This window comes from Rhincodon typus, chromosome 6 (genome assembly GCF_021869965.1).
Source record: "Rhincodon typus isolate 14 chromosome 6, sRhiTyp1.1, whole genome shotgun sequence".
In the NCBI taxonomy this organism is placed as follows: Eukaryota; Metazoa; Chordata; class Chondrichthyes; order Orectolobiformes; family Rhincodontidae; genus Rhincodon; species Rhincodon typus.
This window is the reverse complement of record NC_063337.1, coordinates 46,421,388-46,442,115: the sequence shown is the minus strand read 5'-3', so window position 1 is coordinate 46,442,115 and position 20,728 is coordinate 46,421,388. Positions and strand designations below refer to the sequence as shown.

General features: G+C 40.4%; 1 protein-coding gene across 1 annotated transcript in view; it reads right to left on the bottom strand.

Annotated features, from left to right (window-relative positions):
• The window catches only part of uxs1 (UDP-glucuronate decarboxylase 1), a 63,795-nt gene that overhangs the window by 23,345 nt on the left and 19,722 nt on the right, over nucleotides 1–20,728 (bottom strand). Inside the window, exons 2-7 of the mRNA XM_048598261.1 lie at nucleotides 18,928–19,009; nucleotides 15,036–15,079; nucleotides 14,169–14,229; nucleotides 3,920–4,100; nucleotides 2,202–2,306; nucleotides 902–961 (exon numbers count right to left, since the gene is read on the bottom strand). Of these exons, the coding sequence (XP_048454218.1) occupies nucleotides 902–961; nucleotides 2,202–2,306; nucleotides 3,920–4,100; nucleotides 14,169–14,229; nucleotides 15,036–15,079; nucleotides 18,928–19,009 (533 nt within the window). The remainder of the gene's footprint in view (nucleotides 1–901; nucleotides 962–2,201; nucleotides 2,307–3,919; nucleotides 4,101–14,168; nucleotides 14,230–15,035; nucleotides 15,080–18,927; nucleotides 19,010–20,728) is intronic.

Here is a 20,728-nt window from a genome sequence, read left to right as displayed (position 1 = left end):
AGCAACTTGCCTAGAAAGATGATATTACATTAATGAGGTTGAATTAGAATTAAGAGATGTCAGTGACAGCAGCAGTGTCTACTGGGGAAACGACATATACCATCCTGGTTATGAGTTGGTACAAGATCCACCTAAGGGATATTCTACCTGTGATGTCTGTGACATTTATTCTTTCTGAACTTTAATATGCAATAATGGGAAATGACCACGTATTTAAAATGGCATGTTTGACAATTTTCTTTTCCCAGCTTCCTTTACTTTCCTAATCTAATACTTTGGTGTAATCTCAAAGGACTACAGTAGCCCTAGAGATTTCTGCTTTTTTTAGGGTATCTTTGAGAAAACATAATATTTTTGACAAGAAAATAAACCTAGAATCAGAAGTCCAAAATCACAGCACTGTTTTAAACAAAAATGCCTCTCAAGACTGATTCATAAGGAGGCTGATGCCAACAGCATCTAAAGGTGAAGACAGGGCACCAAACAGAAATGAGATGGACCCATGAATTCCAACATATCCTAAATGGAACTTTCCAGTCAACTGTCTATCTTAATTCAGGCCACGAGAAGGTGAAACTTACAATGGAAAATCTCCATGAACAGATTTCCGCTGATCAACAATTCTATTTCACAAAGCAGGGTAAAATGAAGGAACAAACGGACAATGGTACAGGTAACTTGATTTCTTTATGGTTAGTAGACAACTCAAAATAATTAAATTCTTATGTGGTATTCTGATAATACTGAACACCACCCATGATTGATTCACGGAGGACAACAATGCTTGGCGAAGGACAAAAGCTTGATATGGCAAAATTTAATATACAATTTACATAACCATAGTAATCTATATCTTTTCATGAAGGCAGGCAGCGAAACAGCAACTATAAACTGTACTTACCTCCATAAACTTCAGATGTCGAAGCTAACAGGAGGCGTGCACCAACACGTTTTGCTAATCCTGAAACAAAATGATTTTACATATAGTCAGTGAGGTATTTATAATCTTTCATATAACATTAATTTTAAATACATACATGCTGTCAGCATAATGCGAATAAATGTGAGGTTATCTACTTTGGAAGCAAAAGCAGGAAGGCAGGTTATTTGAATGGAGACAGATTTGGAAAGGGGGAGATGCAACAAAACCTGGGTTTCCTTGTAAACAGTCGCTAAAAGCAAGTATGCTGGTGTAGCAGGCACTGGAGGCAGCAAGTGGTATGTTGGTCTTCACAGGGAGAGGATTAGAGTATGGATGAAGAGATATTTTGCTCCAATGCACACAGGCTCGCTGAAATGTAGCTGGCGTACTACGTGCAGTTTTGGTCTCCTTATCTGAGGATAGAAGTTCTGGCAATGGAGGGAGCACCACAAAAGCTTACCAGACTGAATCCTGGAATGGGAGGACAGACATATCAAGACCGACTAGATCGGTTTTCTACCCACAAGTTTAGAATGAGGGCAGCATCCCCTGAAAACCTGTAATAATCTAACAGGATTAGACGGGGAGGGGGAATGTTACTGATGACTGGAGAGTCCAGGACCAGGGATGACAGAATAAAAATGGCTTTTGTGGTGCAGTGGTAGTATCCTTGTCCGTAGGCCAGGAAACCTGGGTTCAAGTCCCAGAGTAGTGTCATAACATGTCTGAACAAGTTAACTTAAAAAAAAACCTACAGTAAATCATTTAGGACTGAAATAAAGAGAAATTCCTTTACCCAGGGAGCAGTGAGCTTGTGGAATCCTTTGCCATGGAAAGTGGTTGAGGCCAAAGCATTGAATGTTTTCAAGAAGGAGTTCAATGTAGTTCTTGGAGCTAAAGGAATCAAAAGGAATGGGGAGAAAGCGATAACAGGGTATTGAATTGGTTGATCAACCATGATCATCCTGAATGGCAGAACTCATTCAAATGGCTGAATAGCATACTTCTGCTCTTAATTTCTGTGTTTCAGCATCAAAAAGGAAAATAGATATTGAAGAATGTAACCAATTGCATGCCTAAGCACGCAATGAGACAGAATTTGGAGGGCCCACTGGCGAGAAAACACCACCCAGCTCCTTGCAGAGGCCAGATAAGTGGTGGCAGCCTCAAGTTGGCAAAACCGGGAGTTATTGCAGCCAGTGGCTCTGAGGTCTAAACAGAGGGACATGGGCAGGCATACTTGAGCAATAAAAATGATGGAAAAATGTAGATGCCATACCTAACATGTTTAATGTCCCAATAGTATTTGTCTTCAGTGTCTTGATTGGATTATACATATAATTTGGAGGAGATGCTGGTGAAGCCAGGTGATAAATCTGATCCACTGTTTCAAATAAAACACAGAAAATGATTTGTTACATAACAAACACCAAGCGATCATTAATGCAATAGATATTTATTATAAATAATCTATTCTCTTATTGTATTTGATTGTGATCTTCTCTAAGCATAACTCCAATCTCTGAACTGCATGGTAATTTACCAACCGGAAATCAAGTGCAAATGTGGCAGCATAAAAGCTGAAGAAATCTCATGGAGCTTCTGATAATACATTTTATAAATGAAATTCACCATTTTTAAAATATAAAGGAAGTTTATTTTAACATTCTCATTTAACCAAATACATACAATGTGGTACAAAAATATACAGCTTTGAGGAGTCAACACTAAATTTTACTGTTATCTTGATTTATCTGATCAATGTAGGGTCACAAGTCCTTGGTGATAACTTAAAGATTATTCTGTGCAACTGCCTTGTACATGGTTTTAGAGAGATGAATACTATTACGTATTTAGCTCCAACTTTACAAAGCACTTCACCTCAATTATTTTGGCACTACAAAGACATCAGAAAAATTAATTCTGTACTAGCAAACATCCCACAAACATCACTGAAATAGATAACTTTCCTTTGATGGAACCCTGCATGAGGAATGCAAACTAGGACACATGAAAAACTTCCTTCTCTTCATATAATATAAATGGAATCCTTAGCACCCATTTGAACCAATGGTGTAGGGTGATTAGAGCATTAAATTAAAGTCTTGTCATAAGAATGAACAGTTCTACTGGTGGGAATGGGTTGGTGAGGGGGCTAGGAACTACTTCACCCATTTGCCAGAAATAATCATCACTGATCTAGAAAGAGAAAATGCTGAAGGAACTCAGCAGGTCTAGAAATGGTCAAATGTCAATGGAGAGAGAAACAGAATTAATGCTTTGAGTGGGGCATGACTGTTCTTTCGAGTCCTATTGGGCAATGGGATATACAAAATTTTCAGCGGTGACAAGATATGTTGTGAAAGCTGGCAAAAGGGAATTGATGATCCTCCAGTTCATAGTAAGGTCGAGGGGGGGAAAAAAAACAAGGAAATTATGCTAAACCTTTATAAACCAATGATTAAGTCCAGCTAAAAATTATGGTTAACTCTAGGTACTACACTTTAGGAAGGACATCAAGGCTCTCAAGAGAGGACCTCAGTTACATAAAGAAACGAGGAACCTTAGGTTGTTTCACTTGCTGCATAGAAGGTGAAGTAGATATTTGATAGAAGCATGAAATGTTTGATAAAGTAAAACAAGGAGAATCTGTCTCCTGTCTGTAAGCCACAGTTCTGTTGGTATTAATTTTATAGTGTCACGAGGTTGAGAGTTCAAGTCCCAGTCCTTGAGCACAAACATCAAGTGAGATCCAGTGCAATGCTAAAGGAATACTATGGTGTCAGATGCGCTGCCTTTCAGTTAAGACATTAAACCGAGACCTCTTTATCCTCTCAGATTAGCATAAAAGATCCCAGGTCACTACTTTAAAGACACATAAGGGAGTTATCCTTGATGTCCTAACTAACACTTACCTTGAAATGCAACCAACTCTGTAGCCATTTTGTGTAAAAGATCCAGTACACAGGGAAAGAACGATGAGTTAACTATACTTACCTTCAATATATAATGGTTCTACAACATCATGATTGATTAATTCAAAGTTTTCATGTCCAATCCAATGTTCCACATTCCTTTTCCGGCCTGTGAAAAAGTTGTCAACGACTGTTACTTCATGACCGTCCATCATGAGTTTATCAGCAAGGTGAGAACCTACAAATCCAGCTCCTCCAGTTATCTGAAATAAGAAAGATAGAAAACCTATTGTGAAAATCAGATCAATTCAATTTAGCCCCTCAATATCGGCCTCCATTAAATAAAATGAAACAGGATAGATTGATACAAACATATGCAGCCTGTTTAAAGAAGAAGAGATTTTATGAGTACAGCGAAAAGGAAATCAATAAAACTACAGGCTAATTTCTAAGTGGGTTCATGAGTAACTGTTGGCCCTAGTGATAAGACCATAAGATATAGGAACAGAATTAGGTTATTCAGCCCTTCGAGTCTGTACCACCATTTGTCACGGCTGTTTCTCAAACCTAAACTCCTGCTTTCTCCCCATAACCCTTGATTCTCTTACCCATCATAAACCTAAATATCTGTCTTAAATACACGTAGTGACTTGGCATCCATAGACTTCTGTGGGAGCGAGATCCACAAATTCACCACTCTCTGGCTGAAGAAATTCCTTCTCATCTCAGATCTAAAGGGTTGCCCCTTCACTGAGGCTGTGTACTCGAGTCCTAGTCTCTCCTACCCGCAGAAACATCTTCTCCATGACCACTTTATGCAGGCCTTTTAGTATTTTGTAAGCTTCAAACGAGACCCCACCCCATCCTTCTAAATTCCATTGAGTACGGACCCAGAATCCTCAACCTCTCCACCTATAAAAAGCCCTTCATCACTGCGATCATTCTTGTAAACCTCCTGTGGATTCCCTCCAAGGTCAGCACATCCTTCCTTAGGAATAGGGCTCAAAACTGTTTATATCATTCCCATAAACAGCCTCAGCAGTACATCCCGGCTCTTCTATTCCAGCTCTCTCAAAATGAATGCAAATATTGCAATTGCCTTCCAAACTTCCAACTGAACCTGCATGTTAACCTTACAAGAATCCTGAACTAGGACTCCAAAGTCCCCTTGTGCTTCAGATTTTCAAAGCTGTTGCCCATTTAGAAAAATAGTCTACACCTTCATTCTTTCTACCGAAGTGCATGACTTCACATTTTCTAATACTGTATTCCATCTGCCACCTCTCCTGGACTATCCAAGTCTTTCTACAGCCTCCCTGCCTCCTCAACATTACCTGTCCCTCTGCCCATCTTGGTGTTGTCTGCAACCTTAACAACAATGCTCTGAGTTCTTTCATAGAACATAGAATGGTACAGCACAGGAACAGGCCCTTTGACCTACAAGGTTGTGCCAAACATGATGCCAAATTTAACTAATCCGTTCTGCATGCTTTTGGTCCATATCCCTCCATTCCTTGCATTTTCATGTGCTTATCTAAAAGTCTCTTAAACACCTCTATCACATACGCCTGCACAACCAGCCCTGGCAGCGTGTTCCAGACTCCTACTACTATGTGTAAAAAAACCTGACCCTCACATCTCATTTGAACACCCCGCCTCCCCACCCATCTTAAATGCATGCTCCCTAGTTTTAGGCATTTCAACTTTTGGAAGAAAAAAATTTGGACTGTCAACCCTATCGATGCATCTTATGACTTCTAAGAAATCTCCCCTCAGTCTCCACCACTCCAGAGAAAACAACTCGGGGTTTTTGTAGCCTCTCCTTATTGCTCATGCCCTCAAATCCAGGCAGCATCCTGGTAGACCTCTCCTGCACCCTCTCCAAAGCCTCTACATCCTTCTTGTAATGTGGCGACCAGAATTGAATGCAATACTCTAAGTGTGACCTAACCAAGGTCTTATAAAGCTGCAACATAACATCCTGGCTCTTGTACTCAATCCCCTGTCCAATAAAGGTGAGCATGCCATAACCTTCTTTACCAACCTATCTACTTGCTTGGCCATTTTCTGGGAGCTATGGACTTGAACCCCGAGATCCCTATATAACAATGCTCTTCAGGGTCCTGCCATTAACTGTATACTTTTCCTTATCATTTGAACTCCCACAGTGCAGCACCTTACACTTACACAGATTAAACTCTTATCTGCCATTTCTCCGCCCATATCTGCAACTGATCTATATCCCACTGTATCCTTCGACAACCTTCTACACTATCTACAACTCCACCAATCTTCGTATCATCTGCAAACTTACTAACTCACCTATCTACATTTTCATCCAAGTCATTTATATATAATCGCAAACAGAGGAAGCCCCAGTATGGACCCTGCACAACACCACTAATCACAGACCTCCAGCCTGAAAAAACACCCTGCCACCATTACCCTCTGTCTTCTACGGGCAAGCCAATTCTGAATTCACGCGGCCAAATCACCATGGATCCCATGCAGCTTAATCTTCTGCATGAGCCTACTATGAGGGACCTTGTTAAAAACCTTATTAAAATCTATGTAGGCAGCATCCACTGCTCTACCCTCAATCACCTTCATCACCTCCTTGAAAAATTCAATCAAGTTAGTTAGACATGACCTGTCCTACACAAAGCCATGCTAACTGTCCCGAATTAGGCCACGTTTTCCAAATACGTGTAAATCCTATCCATAAGAATTCTCTCCAATAGCTTCCCAACCACCAATGTGAGACTCACCAGTCTATATTTCCTGGATTGTCCCTATTTCCCTTCTAGAACAGAGAAACAACATTAGCTATTCGCCAGTCGTCCAGAACCTCTCCACTGGCTAACAAGGATCTTAGTCAAGGGCCCGTCAATCTCCTCTCTTAATAACTTTGGATAGATACCATCAGGCCCTGGGGACTTATCCACCTTAATGCTCTTCAAGAGACCCAACACCACTTCTTTCTTGATCTCAAAATGCCGCAGCATATTTGCTTGCTCCAGACAAATCCCGCTACCCTCCATATCCATCACTCATTTAGGATCTCACCCACATCCTCTGCCTCCAAGTACAAGTTCCCTCCTTTATCTTTGAGTGGTCCTACCTTCTCCCCAGTTATCCTCTTGTTTTTGATGTAGTATAGAATACCATGGGATTCTCTTCAACCCTACTTGCCAAGGTCATTTCACAGCCCCTTCTTGCTGTCCTAAATCCCTGCTGGAGTTCTTTCCTGCTTCCTTTATATTCCTCACAGGCCTTGTCCAATTTTAGCTTCTTAAACCTTACCTGTGCTTCTTTTTCCCTTTTGACTAAATTCACAACCTCCCTCTCCAAGGGCCCCTTACCTTACCATCCTTACTGGAACGTGCCTTCGTCTGGATGTTAATATATAACATGAATAGTTGTTGTTCTAATACTGACCCTTGTGGAACTCCACTAGTCAGTGGCTGCCATCCTGAAAAAAACCCCTTTATACCCACTCTCTGCCTTCTGCCTGTCAGCCAATCGTCTATCAAGCCAATACCTCGCCCCAAACACCGTGGGCTCTTACTTGGCAGTCTGTGTGGCACCTTTTCAAAGGCCTTCTGGAAAACCAAATTGATCACGTCCATTGTCTATCCTTTGTTTAACTTGCTCGTTAACTCTACGAAGACTCAGACCTATTTTACTATGCACTTTGAGGTTTTCTGCAATCTTATCCTTATTAGTGGACTCTAAAATCTTACCAACGACAGAAGTCAGGCTGACCAGCCTATAACTTCCAACCTTCTACTTCCCTCCTTTCTTAAACAAGGATGCTACATTGCTATATTCATGTCCTTTGCAACCCTCTGACTCGTGATTCCTGAAAGATCACCACCAATGCCTCCAAATTCACCTCAGCTACCTCCTTCAGAACTTTAGGCTGTAGCCCATTTGCTCCAAGTGATTTATCCACCTACAGAACTTTCAGCTTCCCAAGCATCTTCTCCTCGCTGCTACACTCATCTCTGCCACCTGACTCTCTCGAAGTTTGGGAATGCTATTGGCATTTTCCACTGTGAAAGCAGATGCAAATGCAAATTACCTGAACAGAGATAGTAGGAACTGCCGATGCTGGAGAATCCAAGATAACAAGGTGCAGAGCTGGATGAACACAGCAGGCCAAACGACATCAGAGGGTGTGAAGAGCATGTGAAGAAGGGTCCAGACCGGAAATGTCAGCTTTCCTGCTCCTCTGATGCTGCTTGGCCTGCTGTGTTCATCCAGCTCTACACCATGTTATCTGCAAATTACCTGTTCAGTTCCTCCACCATTTCTTTGTTCCCGATTACTACCATCTCCAACCTCATTTTCCAGTGGTCCAACGTCAAATTCTTGCCTCTCTTACCTTTTATATCGATAAATAACTCAACTCTTGCAATCATTTATATTAATTAGCCTCGTATTTCATCTTCTTCCCCTTACTGATTTTTTTTTTCTGAAAGTTATCCTTTACTGATTTTTAAAGGATTCCCAATCCTTTGGCTTCCTACTAATCTTCACCACACTATGTTTTTGCTTTTATGCCGTTCCCGATTTCTCTTGTCAGTTACAGTTGCCTTGTCCTTCCCCCAGTATGTTTCTTCTTCCTTGGTATAAATTTATGCTGTGCCTCATTAATTTACCCCCTGAAACTCCTGTCTTTGCTGCTCCATTGTCTTCCCTGCTGGGCTTCTGTTCTAATCAACTCCTCCCTTTGTGAATTTGCAGTTGCCTTTACTCAACTGTAATACTGTTACATCCGATTCAAGCTGCTCCCTCTCAAACTGCAGGGTGAATTCTATCATGTTATGGTCCTTGTCCCTAGGGGTTCCTTCATCTTGAGCTCCCTAATCAAGTATACTTCATTATGCAAAAATTCAGAATTGCCTGCTCCTGAGTGGACTCTACACAAATTGCTCCAAAAAAAAAAAAATCCATTCTGTAAACATTCCTTTACTTGGGATCTGCAACCAACCTGATTTTCTTAGTCTACTTGCATATTGAAGTCCCCCAAGATTATTGCATTAGTGCCATTAGCTTAGATAGTAAAGACTTAGGAAGAAATAGAAAGTAAAAACTGATTTATTCACAGTACTCAATCTATGTTATCAATTTTAAAAAGACATTGAGCACACACAAAAAAAAGCAGTGAACTATATAAGAGGGGCTGTGTACATCTGTAACAAGGTTTTGCAAAGATCCAAACAGAAAGCTCAAAACCGTAACAAAATTGGTACATGTGAGCATCTTGGAAAATAGCGACTATAATATTATCCATTTTCAATTTGAGTGAAAAGATACACAAATCAGCATCAAACTGGACATTAGCTAACTTCTGTGGCATAATTATCAATGGCCTGGAATAATAAACATGGAGGAGTGGGGTAAAGACAGTTAAGATAATAACCAGGAGGTAATATTTAGGAGGTGGATAGAATGCAGACTAATTCAACTGACTAGACGTACACAGGAAGTAAGAAAACTTCAAAATCAAACTATTCTTATTAATAATATAAGGCTTTAAGCTGTAAAATTATAACTCCACTGTACCTCAAGGCATTTACAATACCACACAATAAAAAGCAGGAGCAAATAAACGGCCACTAGTTTGAAGCGAACATTGCTGAGATTGGAACTGACATTGAACCCAAGCAATCCACTCTCAAATTAGAAGGAAGATCCAGGCAAAAGGATTCTGATTGCACTTAGAGCTGCTCAAAGTAAAGTCCAGTGTAAATGTTGTATTCACATTAGTGTAAATAATATTGTAAATGCTAGACGCTGTAGCAATCAGTACAGTTACAATTTTGTCAGCATATCCAGACATCTTTCAACACAGAGAATGCTAGAGGCATGATCAATGTGATCAAAGAAAGCAACAGATTCATCAGTAAAGACAACAGGTCCATTTAAAGAAAAAAAAAGGGAAAGGTCATCACTGACTAAAAACGAGAGTTGGAAAAATAGGTAGATCACTATCTTTTATAAGCTCTATGGAGAAAATAGTTTCCAAGGAAGTGTTGCTACTGTAAAGTTTGGATGTCAAGATACAGCCGGGTATTAAATCCATCATGGAAGAAACTAGCAAAGTTATTAACTTGCTTTCCACTGGCAAAACTCCAAAACATGCTGATATAACACCACATGAACTAGTCAACCAAAGAAACCAGCAGTCCTACACCATCTGCATGAACTTCTCCTCTGCTGGAAGGAGAATTCAGAGCCAAGTGTGAAATACAAAGATTATGATCTTACACAACGAAGATGTCTGAAGCGACTGTAACAATTATTAAGGCACCACCCTACTGAGCATCACGGGATAAGTTGCCTACGGCTGCAGATTTTTGTTTAATGTGGTCCCAGAGCCAAGGTCCGTGAGGAATAAGTGCGAACTTGGTAATTTCGTACAAGTGGGAATTGCAGTGTGGAGGGGGTGGGAGGTGTAACTTTCTTCAGTCTCTAGCAGCTGGCGAGTGTTCAAACTTATCAATTAGTTGCAGATAGGCAATTGTTGGGAGAGTTTTAGGATTTTATTCCTTTAATCCTGCTTGGTAATCTACTACTGCTGAGATGCAAGTATTATGTTAAACAGCTTAACATACTTAATTTATCCTACAGACAACAGTTCTAATCTAACATCTAATTTATGAAATAAAACTCTCTCCACGTGGAAATGCTTCAAGAAAGGGACAACATCCAGGCTTGGGATGAAAAGTAGTAAATAACAATTGCCAGGTAACAACCACCTGAAACAGAAGAGAATCTAACCATCATCCCTTGACTTTCATTGGAATTATCATTGTCGAATCTGCCACCATCAAAATTCTGGGGGCTACCACTGCCTCAAAACTGAACTGGACTAATCATACAAATACTGTGGCTACAAGAGCAGGTCTGAATCCTGCAGTGTATATCATGATTCCCCAGTGTCTGTCCACCATCTATAATGCACAGGTCAGGAGCACAATGGAATACACCCCAATTGTCTGGGTGAGTGCAGCACCAAAAAAACTCCAGCTTGACATCATTCAGGACAACAGCTCACTTCACTGGCACCATATCCACAAGCAATCACTCCCTCCAACACCAACGGAGAAGCAGCAGTGTACACCAGCTATAGGATGCACTGCAGAAATTCACCAAAGCTACTCAGACAGCATCTTTCAAACCCATGACCACTACCATATAAAATGGAGTTCGAATATTGGATGCATAGAGGGGCAGGGTTTCCTGGTCACCTTTTTCCAGGAGACAGTCACACCCATTAGCCTACATACTTCTGAACTGTTCCTTGGTAAGGTGAGAGAGACTGCGAGTGAGGCATGGACAGGGACACTGAAGGTAGCAATGAAGGAGCCTCAGCAACTGCCCAACAAGTTCTTGCCGCTTTTTTGGTCAAGAGCAGGGCCTGAAGTAGGAACAGAAGAGAGAAAGTAGAAGGCAACATGCTTATAATTGGGGACACAGTAAGTTTTAGGGGTAAAAGGGCTGTGAAAGATCCCGGCTGAAAACAGTACAAATCAGATTGCTAAAACCAGCTGCAAGCAGTAACCATTTCTGCAGAGCTAGCAGTGAGAGGTTCAAATGATACCTGAAGAATGTTATTGTACAACAATTCTAACTGTACAGTTGGATGACCATAAATTATATAATTGGATTAATATAAGTGACCTAGGCTTGCTGAAAAAGTACAATTGTAATCAAATGTAACTAACCATGGGAATTCATGTGCCATCTTCGGGGGTGTGTAATTCCCCTTACATACGCCCAAACAAATCAGTGAATAACGAAACTAGAGTCTCATCTGATTACTGGTTGTATTGAACTTCCACTTCGGTGGAAAAGAGATACAGTTCTTTATAGCCAATGTAAGAAGCCAGAGGGCCAAGGATTTTTCTTAACTCATTCATTCACAGAATGAGGGCTTACGGTATAATCTCTTTGGGCTGGGGAGGAACATTCCACATGGTGCTCTTGGATATCAGTATCATGGTTATAACTAAAAGAGATTCTGCCAAGGAATATGACAGCTAAAAGCTAAATTAAAAAAAACAGAACCACAAAGCTAATAATCTCTCCATTACTACCTGACTCAAAAGCAAACTGACATCGGGTAAATAGGATCACAGTTAAAGACATGGCTCAAGGATTGGTTTGGGAGAAATGGGTTTTGATTAAGGGACCCTGGCACCATTACTGGGAGAGAAAGGGACTATTGGCATGGTTTCCATTTGAACCACACCTGATACCAGTGTCATAGTAAGTCATATAACTAAGGCCTTAGAGAAGGGTTTATGCCAAATGCTTGGGGGATAGTTTATGAGGGGAGATCTAAAAAGTTAAAAGAGAGAGAGAAAGGACAAAGCAATAGCACATGGTACTGATGTGGGTAATGGTAACTAGAATGCAACAGAAATGGACAAAGCATGCAAACACAAGAGTATGGCAACAAATGTTGTCAGAGGGAAAAACAGAGTGGAAGGTGGATTTGGGTGAAAGGAGGTTTAGAAATCAAAAGACAAAACTGAGAAGCAACATAAAAGTGTATCATGTGGTTGCAGGCAAGCTGAATAGGGCAGAACAGGACATTAACTTTAACAGGTAATAATGCAGAGAATAAGGTCCACTTGGAAAATGGTACCATTTGAAAATTAAACCAAAGTCACTTTTTCTGAAGGTACAGCAGATCCTTAAAATAGATAGAGCTATTTGGATTTATTATTGTGCAACGAAGCAGGGTTAATAGTGATCGTGACACACTGAACACGACATTAAGTTTGAAAACAACATAAAAAGAGGAATAAAAACCAAGAGAACTGAGGATGCTGTAAATCAGGAACAAAAACAGAAGTTGCTGGAAAAGGTCAGCAAGTCTGGTAGCATCTGTGAAGAAAAAAATCAGTGTTAACATTTCAGGTCCAGTGACCCTTCCTCAGAACATAAAAGAAGGAATAGGTCATTTGGTCCTTTGAGGTTACTTCACCATTCAAATAAGATCATGGCTGATTCAGTTGGGTTTCAGCTCCACTTCCCTATTGGTACCTTCAATTTCTTTGTCTGTCAAAAGGGCAACCTCACTCAGCCTTGGATAACTTCCATCGGGTATGAGAATTCCACATTTTAACAAAACTTTAAGTGAAAAAAACTTGTGATTTCAAAAGCATCTCTCTCATTGTTAAGCTCTGTCCTATAGTTTTACTTTCCCTACAAGAGGAAACTTCCTCTGGCATCCACCCTATCCAATCCCCTCAAGATCCTGTATGTTTCCATTAGCTTACACCTCAATCTTCTAAACTCCAATGTATACAGGTCTAACTTATTCAAACTTTCTCCATTACAGAAGTCCTTCAGCTCAAGAAAAATCTCTGAACTGCTTCTAAAGCAACTATGTGGTGCATTTTTGTGCTATCAGAGTCAGGTCTCTGAACATTCAGGGAACAGACAGTTCCACGTCAATGCTACGTTTGAGTACGTTTGCTACCTCTGACTGTTCCAAAATATTGGTTATAGCAGAATAGTTGGATCCAGCTTGCTTTCAATAGGTTACTCAAAACAATTCAGTAGTCAAAGAAGAGTAGATTCCAGGTAACAGTTAGTTGGAGAAGATGACAGATGATGACAGAAGTAAGCTCCATGTAGAGAAGAACTGTTCAGCTGTGCTGCTGAAAAGCCATTGTGATCCAAAGTACACCAATATTGGTTTCAGGAGGGATGGGGGGCAACTTGCTCAAAAACCAGTGGGACCTGTCGCAGTCACAATTTCTGTTTGATATATTTTGTGTGGTGTTTGACCATACCTTGTCTGTTACTCAAATTTGCCTCATGCTAAGTTGGGGATGTTGGAATACAAGTCATTTATTTTGAACATTGTAATCTCATTCTGTGAATAATCTTTGCATATTTGTTTAAGTTTTATTTGTTAAAAAAGACTAGTAATTCTTTGTTAACTGAAGAAATCTGCCTAAACATGTTCCTATTATTATTAAACCTAACGCAGCCTGATATTTGGCCTGGGTCTAGTGACACCATTGCATCAATGTGTGCCTTGCACAACTGGTCTAGCCTGACAAACTCATTCTTCAGGTCTCGGCCAACTCAGAACAGAATTCTGAATTATGGAAAGTATGCTAAATTTAGCATTCAAACCGGGTTACTAGAACTGCTCTCTCTAAAGATTTACACCGCTACCCCTGCTCCTGGTTAATGAACTAACAAAAAACTGAAATTAAAGGCCTGAAATATTCTTACATAAAAAACAGTTCACTATACAGCTGCTTGGACGGACCAACAGGAAGCCAAGAAAGACATACCAGAATTCTCTTGCGATCCTTTTCAGACAGGAATTTTACTGGAGGATACTTTTGAGATATGCTGTTGGAAACAAAAAATATTCTAAATGATCCATTAAGTAAAACATAGAATTCCTAATTCGTCTACTTCACCACTGCATTTACATCAGACTCTTCCCTCCTGCAGTGTACTTTATTGTACCCTCCAACACACCAGCTACAGAGATCACTATTAACAAAAAGACACAAAGCCACTGGAGGTGGATAAACAAATAGAATTTTATGACTTATGTACACCATATCATTATTAACTACACCTCTAGTACGAAAAGTAACTGCTCATATCAAACAAAGATATTTCTGTAATAAAGTTCAATAGAAGTAAATTTGTTCAACAAATTGCCAATCTAAATACAGCTCTCAAACTTAAAATGTCTCAAAGTTCTGAAGTCAGTCAAGGCTATTTAGCAAGTGGAGGAAGGATGTTTGTTTCAAGGAAAGCGTACAGAAAAGGTTCTGTAGTGGCATGGAGATATAAACTGAGCATTAACAATAGAGAGCAAAATGAAACAAAACTTGCACCAAAGCAAAACATAGTCACAGCAGCAAAGCTAAAACAATGACATCTGTTGTGTCATTCTTCCTATTTCCAGTCAGCATCACCTTTGAAATAAAATGGATCTGCTTCACTATACGGAACAAAATGAACGAGGCAAACTGAATTTACAAATTCACACATTACACAGAATTTATAACAATTTATAAACAATAATATCAGTCAACCTAATTCCACGACCAAGTTTACGCTCCGCAGAAACCTGCAACCATTTCTCTACTTGTCACTTACACGATCAAAGATTAATACAGACAAACAAAAGCAATCTTTACCTTGTTTCTATTTCTTTAATTTTCTCTTTCAAGGGTGCTAAAGCCTGGAAAATAGAAACATGTCAAAATCTGCCTTCAAATTTGCATTCTCTCCCAAATTGTTAAAGACTGTAATTTTTCCTTCTAAAATTGTCTTGTTCAATTTTCTATACATTTGGCAAAGCAAAAATCAAAAAAAAAGGCCACGAGGGTTAAGGTTTGCAATGTTTCAAAACAGCGACAGAGGATTTCTCTATGCATCTGTATCTACCTGAAAACTCATTTACAGAAAACAATTTTATTATTATTTATTACATACAACACAGAGAAAGCCTTTCCCCATTGTTTAGACAAGGAATTGAAAAAAATAAGATAAAAACATTTTGCATAAAGCTCTTTCCATCGGCTTAAATTTTCAAAATCATTTGGAAGTATCTGCCGGGATTTGCATTCTGGGTTTTCTCTTCGTATTGATTGCAACGAGGTCTGCCAGGTGGCTGTTAACCTGGCCCAATCAAGGAGCCTTGGTTGACACATATTCCTGTTTACATCAGAGGTTCTGTTCGCTCAGAGCTGGCTCTGAGGGAGGTGGATCGCATCAAGGACTCTCCAGGTGTAAAATAAAGGATGACTTGGTTTCGGGATACCAGCCCCTGTAGAGTTATTTCAGTGGCAATGAGAGAAAAGCACAGTCCTGAAGAAATTTGTTTGCAACAGCTGTCTTTGAGTTGCGGTAAGCACTTCTGGCATCATGCCAATATTTGGGAAGCTTGACTCGTTCAATCCTGCAGTCGAAGACTGGGCCCAGTCTGTGGAAAGAATGTGAGATTTTTGCCCCCAGGCAAATGATATTGGGACAGATGAAAAACAACAAGGAATTCTCCTGACAGCTTGTTGACCCGCAGCTTTTTTTTGGCTATTAGGAGCCTAACTTTCCCTGAGGTACCAAATATGAAAACCTTTCAGGAATTGACAGATTTAATTAAGGAATATTACGACTCCAAGCCTCCTCTAAGTCTGAGATACTATCAGTTTTACTCGGCAATTCAAGAACTAAGACAATCCGCATCGGGATTTTTGACTAGGTTAAGATGACTAGAAGAGGCATGTGACTTTGGTTTAACCCTAAACGAGATGCCGAGAGATCATTTGGTATGTGGGATTAGTGATGTGACCAGGCAAAAGTGTCTACTGGCTGAAGCCCAACTGGACTTCTAACTGGGTTTACCATTGGAAAATGCAGCAAGTGCAGCATCTGAGTTGCAGGTTATTCCGATGAAAGTGGAAACCCTCACCTGTCCGAATGACCTTGGGGAACACCACTTCAGTGAAGGGAATTGCATTGCCTCACTCAGGACATATCCTGAACAGAGGGTCTCTAGGCCAGCCCACAGCAAAACCCTAAAACAAAGCCCAGCCTCAGCCAAAGAGTTAACATCTTCTTCAGGATCCAGGCCGGCAAGCCATCATTGTTGCTGGTATGCGGACTAGAGACATCAAGAGTCCCACTAGATCTAAATTGAGTAACAGAACTCATAGGCCGGTATCCAGGACAGTGCACGCCCTGGAAAGTCCACCTATATCTGGTTTGGAACAGTTAGATTGGTTCTGATTTGGATGTTGCTAAGCAATCAAAATAAACGTATGGTCAAATGGTCACCTAGTTCTAATGGAGGTTGTATACCAGCACGGCCATTTCAATAATTGCAGAATCAATCTTTAATAAAATTCAGTCTGGACTCCAACCCTCAAGTTTGCGCAAGACCCCGGCTAGACCAAGAACCTGTACCAGGGAACCTTTACAGATTAAGGGTACAACTTCAATTCCGATCTCTTATGAGAAGCAGCTGGTTCAGTTAGTAAAAGGCTCGGGCCCAAGCTTGATGGGGTGAAATTGGTTCAGAAAGATTCACCTAGATTTTCTCAACATTTTTCAATTAGAAAAAGGTTGCCTGAGTGAAATCCTAATTAAATACTCTGAGGTTTCTCAGGAAGGACTGTCAAAGGAGCCAAGACCACCTTGCATGTTGACCAGGAAGCAATTCCACAATTCTGGAAGGGCCACGCAGTGCCATTTGCCTTATGGGCAAAAGTACAGGCAGAAATCAGAAGGGTGGAAAGCAAAGGAATCATCAAACCAGTACATTCTGCAGAATGGGCAGCACCAATAGTACCGATTGTGAAGCCTGATGGGTCAGTTTGCCTTTGTGGGGATTTTAAACAAACAATAAACTGCTTGTCGCAGCTGGATAAATACCCAATCCCTCACAGTGAGGATTTATACGCAAAGCTGGCAAGGAAGCTGTCCTTCACGAAGCTGGACATGAGCCATGCATATTTGCACTTGTGGTTAGATGAGGATTTCCAGAAGTATGCTACAATTAATACCCATAAGGGTTTGTACCAATATACAAGACTGCCAAATTGGGGTATCATCAGTCTATGCAACTTTTCAGTGGATGATGAAGAACCTTTTACAAGGTCTACCCCAGGTCCCCATTTATCTAGATGATGTGATAATAATAGATAAGACATATAAGGAGCACTTAGAGAACTTGGACATAGTCCTTAGACGTTTCTCCCATATGGATTGTACACACTCTTCACGTAAGTGTGACCTGGTGATAGGATACCGGCCTCTGTGGAGTTATTTCGCTCTTGTATTTTGTGAATCCCATATCAAACCAGGTCCATTCCTGCATTCATTCTGATGCTGCTCTTTTGACTTACTCAGAAGTTCTGAAGGAATCAGGACTGAAAACATTTGTAACTTGAAGTTAATACTGCATGATCTTGAAATTCAAACAGTAAAAATTTACCCAAAGTTATGGGAGAGGCACATAGGGAGATCTCCCATAAGCTAGTTGAAACTTCAGATTTGAACTATAATGTGCAAGTCAGAACATGGTAAAGAATAGGGGCAGCATATAAGAATGATTAGGGGAATAAGCAACAGGTTGGATGCACAGGCAAAGGGTCTCCTAGAGAGCACCATATAGCAACAAACAGGGACAGGAATGAAAATAAGTAAAATAAGAATGGCCACCTCAAGGATTCTGCATGTGAAAAGTTAAGATCATGCCAAGACACAGAACCAATTATTCAAACCTGCCCAGGCACTGATTCTGAGTACATGCAATCAATTTCTAAATGATTGGTGCAAATGCTAACACAGAATTCACCAACTCATATGGGGAAAATAGTTAATTAATTACGTTTACACAAACATGCTTTATGTTCATAAAGGATCTTGCGGCACAGTGATGGTGTCCCTGCCTTTGAGCCAAAAGGGTTGGTTTATGTCCCACCTGCTTCGGAAATTTGTCATAATATACCTGAACAAGGTGATTAAAAATATTACTTTATGATCATAGTTAATAAACCTAAAATATTTTCTTGAAGAAATATACTTGCAACCCAAAAGCAGAACTGCAGCGCAGCTTGCAAGAAAGCAAATTTAAGAAAATAAATTCAGATAGTACTCTGTTGTGACTATGCTAGTGGATTTATAAATGTCTCAAGTTCAAATTCTACTGCAGCAAGTTCCGTGTTCAATGAAAAAGAAAAAAGTCTTTCAGGCTTCTAGATTGTCAGAGAAGCACAACTGGTTCGCAAATACTATTCCTGGAATAAAAACTTGTCGGTCCTACCTAGTCTACATCTATGTAGAACCAGTTTCATACTAGGTGGGTTCTGCTTAAGCCTTTAAGGAAACTGGGTGGACAATACCTTGCTACATTAGTCGCATCGTAAAAACACTCTTTAATGGAACCCCTAGAAAACTCAAAGATTCAGAAGACTAATTACCACTCTCTCTCTTTGATCATTACAATATTGAACTGATTAATATTTCTTCCCCTCATCACTTCAAAGAGAACAATGAAGGATTTTTTAAAAAAGCAAATCGACAAACCTCCTCTATTTTCCTCTCAATTTTTTGCTCTCCTTCTTCTTGCAATGACCTGTGCAAAAACAAAGAATACATGTGATTCCATCTTTCAACTCAACACTGATTATTTAATTGAATGTTATTGCACTTGTTCCCCAAAATTAAAAGATGCTACGGAAATAAAAATCCTCCCTCAACATGTTTTAGCAACTGATAACCAACTGTAATTTCAAGGTACACGTACTGTTATGTTCATGTAAAAGAAAAATAGTTTTGACGCTAAAACTGGGGGGCTTCGAGCAGGAATTAAATCAGCATTTAACTTAAGCGCATTGAATTCAGTATCACAATTACAAAATTGTTGGGGTCCTCTTGTGGGACAGTGGTAGTATCCCTACTCCTGAACCAGAAGGCCTGGTTTGAGGTCCTGCCTGCTCCAGAGGTGTGTAATAACACCTCTAAACAGGTTGATTAGAAAAATAGGTTATAGAATTGTTATGGTGCAGAAGGGGGCCATTTGGCTCACCATGCTTGTACTGCAGTAGTTGCAGGACTTCTTCAAAAACATAGTCCCACAGACTTTGCATCAAGCTCAACATGTCTTATTTGTCTGAGGCTATACTATGAGTACGGCTTAGCTAAACGAGTGTGATTTGGAGTTGGGTAAAAATGGGGAGTTTCAAGGCTAAGCGGTAATTAAACAATTTCAGGGGTTGTTTTCAAGCTAAATTCATTCTTTAATCTAGTAACTAAAAGCTGCTCTGTTTCATGGAGTATAGTTTTAGTTACATTTCTGAAACAAGAGACAGCTGATTCACCCTCAGGTGAAGCTGGTTGACTGAATAACTGGTTTGATCCAGTTCAAAAGCATTGTTTTTGGGGGCCTATAAAAAGGAGGCAACGTCAGTTCTGCTTGGCAAAACGAGACTGCTTTGGAGTTGGGTGAAAACAGGATGTTAGGTGAGACAGGGAGTAGATGAAACTGAAAGACTGAGTGTGGTTCTTGGTCTGGGCAGTTCAGAAAGTGACATGGTCCCAATAGAACTAGAAATAAAAGGTAGGCATTTTTGATTATAATAGAAGTATTTGAAATCAAAGAAGGTCCCTAGTTTAATTAAATTCTCTTAAAGGGAGTAAATCTCAATTTAGAGAAGTCATGTCAGGCGACCTCAAAACAGTGATGCACTCTTACGCAATGTGGGAAATAAGGGATGCTTCCAATATCCTGGATGACTACATGTGCAAGAAGTGTCCAGCTGCAGCTACTAGCTAACAGCTTTTTGGAGCAGGAGTTGCAGGTGGATTCACTGTGGAGGATCTGAGATTGCTGTGAACGTCATGGATAGCATGTTTAGTGAGGTGCTCACATTGCAGGTGAGGACTACACAGGTAGGAAGGGAATGGGTGATCATCAGATAGAGTAATACAGCATGGAAACAGGCCCTTCAGCCCAAACTGGTCCATACTGACCACTGCACCCACTCAGCAAGCTCCAACTGCCCGCATTTGGTCCAAATCTCTCTAATCCCTTCCCATCCATGCACCTATCCAAATATTTTTTAAATGTTGCGATTGTTCCTGCCTCAACCACTTTCTCAGGCAGCCCATTCCATATATGCACCACTCTCCGAGTGAAGAAGTTGCCCCTCAGGTCCTTCTTAAATCTATCCCCTCTCACCTTAAACATATGCCCAGAGATAGTAGGAACTGCAGACGCTGGAGAATCCGAGACAAGGTGCAGGGCTGGATGAACACAGCAGGCCAAGCAGCATCATAGGAGCAGAGAGGCTGACGTTTCGGGCCTAGACCCTTCATCAGAAAAGGG